At 41.6% G+C, this 4,779-nt stretch overlaps 1 protein-coding gene across 1 annotated transcript; it reads right to left on the bottom strand.

Annotated features, from left to right (window-relative positions):
* Window positions 1–507: 507 nt before the first annotated feature.
* On the bottom strand, window positions 508–3,378 carry LOC146682591 (dromaiocalcin-2-like). The gene is made up of 8 exons (XM_085445267.1): window positions 3,359–3,378; window positions 3,218–3,292; window positions 3,060–3,086; window positions 2,739–2,783; window positions 1,305–1,465; window positions 1,024–1,155; window positions 756–858; window positions 508–665 (listed from the first exon to the last, which is right to left on the bottom strand). Exons 2-8 carry the CDS (start codon window positions 3,267–3,269, stop codon window positions 589–591), a joined length of 597 nt encoding a protein of 198 aa, XP_085301393.1. The 5' UTR covers window positions 3,270–3,292; window positions 3,359–3,378; the 3' UTR covers window positions 508–588.
* Between the last annotated feature and the right edge of the window lie 1,401 nt (window positions 3,379–4,779).

Raw genomic sequence — 4,779 nt, 5'->3', positions numbered from 1 at the left:
ATATCACCGTTTCCACTGGCATACTATTAGCCAATAGCACAGGAGGCAGTTGTTGTTAATCAGGGCTCCATCTGGTCTGGTAGAGAAATACTGTGATTTTGGATGTTTGATTTGGGAAAGATTGTATACTGGATGCCCTTCCTGATGCAGCCTTCACCATTTAACCAGGCTTGGCACTGGGTCTAGGAGTACATTAACCATGAGGGAAGCCACAAGGCAAAGTGTTATTGGGTGTGTTGTTTAGATCATATCATGTCCTTCTGTTTATCCTGATGTAAAGACCCTGCTGTATGCTGATGACACTGATCTATACCGGGGGTACCATGAGAGAAGACCTCATCAAACAGTCGACATTTTATGAAAATAAAAAGCAGACCCGATTCATATATGAGACTGTATCAACCCTGCTTTGTACCCATGACATTCATATACGTATTATGCTGATGTATCCCGGGGCAATGCACAAAGAGAAATAAATAAATAAATAAAACAGAACTGAGCTATGATTTAAGAGAAACCACTTTTATTTTGCAAATAAGGAAAGGAATTTTAGATTTTGGTTTCATGTGATTGATTGCAGGTAAGTGCTTAACACAGCCCTGGTCTAAATGCACAAATGAAAGGAAGCCTCTCTTCACAACCAGGACGTTTCGGTGTGGGGTAATCTGATAAGAAAACAAGAAGAGTGACCATTCTGCTTTATATTTCAAAATACATACATGCATTTCTGTAGTCACTTGATTTAGTCACGTTACCTGAACCTATTGTGAGGCAATGTCCCAATTTATTCCAGTCATTTAGCAAGTAACGGGGAAATGGCATGGATACTGAACCATCACTCCATAGCAAATCTCCAAACTGTAAAAAACAAAAACGACAAGCAGCGTCAAGCAATGTAAGAAGAATTCAGCTGTAAAAATAAAATCACAACAGTCAAGGCACGTATTTACAACAAGCAGGGAGACATTCATTCTTTAGCATAAATGTTCTGCTGTAATAACAATTAATTGCATTTTACATTACCCTGACAGCATCAAAGGCGCCAATCCACGCCGGACCATTGTATCCCTTTTCTTCCATGAACTTTATTACGAAATCATACTCATCCCATTCATGGATGGAGGCGAGGTTGGCACCAAACGACCAACAATATTTCTGCAAAAGCAGACACATCACAGGCAAACACAGTGCCTCAGACCTCAATGGTAACTGCACGCTTAAGTTACTTTTATAAATAATAAAAATAATGGATTTCTGAGTAATTTCTAAAGGTCTTCAGTAGAATTATGATGTAACACGGTTACCTCGGCATCTATCCAAGCCAGGGGGATATTAAAGAAGCCGAAGCATCGCTCAGGAAACTCAGAGGGACACTTCCCTCCATGTTGGTTTGGAGGCTCAGCGAATCCCTCTTTCCCTACAGCCGTCCTTCCTGCTTTTTGCAGCGGCTGCCCTCTCTTCATCTCTGGTTAAAAAATAGTTAATGAACTACATCCTGAATTGACCAGAGATGAAGAAGTTCGAAATTGGGAAAAGTGCTGGTATTCCATAGACAATAGACTTAATTCAGAGAGTTTCTCTACATTTTATAATTTATATAAGTTATAATTTCTTTTTTATATATAATGAAAAAAAATTACACAATTGCCATGCAGGCGAGTCTTTATCCTCCACGCTCACGTCCTCTACCAGAGGCCTAGGAGCTTGAGGTTTTTGCTGTTCCTAGTGCCGCACTGTTTGCTGTTCCTGTTAGAGATCTTGGATGACATTCCTGTGATCTGCCGGAGTCGCTCGCTCAGTTTGGGGGTCACTGACCGAGGGCTTTGATTACCACGGTGACCACTGTTGCCTTCACCCTTCACATCTTCTCCAGCTACTTTCTCAGCTCTTGGTATTTCTCAAGGTTCTCGTGCTCCTTCTTCTTGATATTGCTAGCACTTTGTATAGCTACATCTAACACCACAGCCATCTTCCTCTGGTTGTTCACCACTACTGAGCCCAGTTGGTTAGCCATCATCAGAGTTTGTCTGCCTGTATCTGGAAGACCCGTGTAATCTTGCTAGCTTCTTGCACCCTGCTGTTATGTGCTGGGTTGCTCAGGGGCTTCTTTACACAGCTGGAGCTTGTTCCTGTGCTACCAAACCTTTCAGTCCAGCTTGCTGTAGGTTAAGCCCCCCAAAGCCTACCTCGGTACATGAGTGGGAGATATATAACTGAAGTTGCCTGGACTAGCAAGACTCACGTCAGGTGTTGAGGCTACTGGTACAAGGCTATGGCATAAGTGCACAGGGGATGAGAATAGGGAAAAGTTGGAATCCTACTACATAACAATATACAGGAACATCTGTGCTGAGTATGGCCTAAATGTCCCAAAGAGATACACCCCCTAAGGTGGTTGAGAATGATCCTGTGGGACAAACTGGTTATGGCTAATTAAATGGACATTGTAGTGGTGGACAAGCAGAGCAAGAAGGCCGTAGTGATAGCAACATTAGGAAGAAGGAACATGAGAAGCTTGAGAAATACCTGAGAGAGCTGGTGCAGAAGATCTGCTCCTCGTAGTAATCAGAGCATTTGGTGCAGTGACCCCCAAACTCAGAATGATATCTGAGATTTCTGTATAGAAGAGGAAAGTCTTAGGAGCAGCATGGATACTGTACAGTACCCTGAAGTTCCCAGGCCTCCGGTAGAGGACCCGTGATTGAAGGACAGACAAGTTAAGAAATATTCTCCCTTACCATCAGTCCTGTTTTGCTGAGCAGGGATCAGCTCCAGTGGTGACTCTAGTACAGAACATAACAAGAATGGATCAAATGTAGGTTTTAATGTACATTGTCAGCTTTGCATGTGCAGCAGGACAGTAGAAGTGGCACTGACCTGCAGGGAACACAGTTACTTACACATTTGTACCATTTTCTTCCAGTTGTTATTGCACGAACAAAGCCACAAAACATAGAAAATACTTATCTGGAGAAAAAGTTACCTCTATGTAGCCTCTGTGCTGGCAGTAACTAACTTTGACCTACTTAATGTTAAAGATGCATCACAAGGACTTTTACCTTGCTTCATGTCAGGCACTGGATTTGCTGTGAAAGAGTATTTAGACTGAAGTTAAGCATTTGTCAACAACAAAGTAGTTTATGAAAAGACGTGCATCATATATGTCGCTATGATTTTTTTTCTGTTCAATGGTTTTCTTTGTTGTGATGAGTCTCACCTGTTGTGATGCACAAAGCAACGCCGGCAAAAAGAAGGAAAAATACCCTCATAGCTTGTTTTGGGTGATGGACTGCTGCAAAGAAAATTAATAAACACAAATTCAAACAAACCCAAAGGAAAGAACAGAAAGTTCAGGCACCTGCTTCAGTGAAGTTTAACCTCTCGGCTGAATTCTGGAGTCCTGTGAAATAACAAACTCTTATATACAAGAAGAAACAAGGAAACAATTTTTTACTTATGGTTACTGATTGAATTAGGCACGGTTAAAAAATGACTTAAAATAAATAAATAAATCAATAACTGTTCTGAAGACTCCAAAACAGGTGTTTTGTTCCAAAAAGTGCACACCTGCACCGATGACCAAGCAAATTCATGAAAGTTCTGTAGCGTCTGCAAAGTCTTCACTTCTTGACCACTTCAATAGGTACGCCACTGTCCAACAAATTATGGCCCTAAACACAGAAGTCTTGTAGTTTTGCCTGCGTACATCACTACAGGGGATTTTAAACCCAACAATGCAGATTTGATTGAACAAACCAGCATAATTCAGTATTTCTATGATTGTTTTTAATACTTGGATTAAAGTTTGCAGTCAATGACTGCCTGAAGCCTAGAACTCAGGGACATCACCAAACTCAGTTTCCTCCCTTGAGAAAGGAATACTTTGAAAACAACTCAACAGGAAGACTCCTGGATATCTATACTTCTAGATAGATGTGTTAGCAACAAAAGGATGCAACATCATGTGATACAAATGAAAATTATCAAAGGGAAAAAGGGGTTTTGTGTTCATTCTGTCTCTACTTGTAAAACCAGATACTGGTCACACTGATAAGGACCTAACACGCTGTCGAGTAACTGTCCGTCTCCTGGACTCTCCTCTATGTGCTGTGCTGGGTGACATAGCAAACCTAGCAATGGGACGTACTTCTGTGAATCCAGAAATTGGACTACTTGCACAACCTCTGTAGGGTACAGCTACCAGTAGTGACAGTAGACTATGCAAAACATGAAAACAACCCCCCAGAGTAGATGAGGAGGGGAAAAAATGTCAGTGGATTCCACCTGTGAAACCATTCCTTTTGGGGGTTGTCTGATTGTTGAACCTCTAGTGGACCAGTTAATTTAATTGACAGCAAAGAAGCTTAAAGTGATTAAAACCCTCTCTGCTACTTAACTGACAAGATCAATATTCGTGAAGCTTAACAGACTTGATGCTGAACTGTGTCCCTTTCATTTTCCCTCTTGGGTGGGGCCCCCAACTTGTGTTTGTGGCCCTTCAAGCCACAGTAGGTCTTTAAGCAAGGAACTGGGGGGGGAAGATACCAAGACACTGAAATTTACTCGCAGACAGAGTCCAATATAATTGTTCACCCTTTAATCAGGGATGTGATTTAAAGTGATGTATTAGGTGACAGTCTACCAAAGTAAGCAGAAGTGAGACATCTCAGTCTGAGGACAAGCTTGTTTCTGCAGGTTTGGCCCACAAAGAGCTCGAGCTGTGGATAAATGTTTTTTAACTTTTAATCCAAGTCACAAACAAGACAACCCACGCTGTGA

The sequence above is a fragment of the Copadichromis virginalis genome, linkage group LG22 (genome assembly GCF_057382275.1).
Source record: "Copadichromis virginalis isolate Kocher_CV1m ecotype Utaka linkage group LG22, C_Virginalis_male_GT1.1, whole genome shotgun sequence".
Classification (NCBI taxonomy): Eukaryota; Metazoa; Chordata; class Actinopteri; order Cichliformes; family Cichlidae; genus Copadichromis; species Copadichromis virginalis.
This window is presented reverse-complemented; position numbering and strand designations above follow the sequence as displayed.

What these genes read in the sequence shown, in the direction of transcription:
- LOC146682591 (XM_085445267.1), bottom strand. Translation starts at nt 3,269, where the DNA reads ATGAGGGTATTTTTCCTTCTTTTTGCCGGCGTTGCTTTGTGCATCACA. An exon ending in TGGCTTGGATAGATGCCGAG is followed by an intron (nt 1,156 to 1,304) that starts GTAACCGTGTTA and finishes CTGCTTTTGCAG; the next exon opens with AAATATTGTTGGTCGTTTGG. An exon ending in GCGCCTTTGATGCTGTCAGG is followed by an intron (nt 859 to 1,023) that starts GTAATGTAAAAT and finishes TGTTTTTTACAG; the next exon opens with TTTGGAGATTTGCTATGGAG.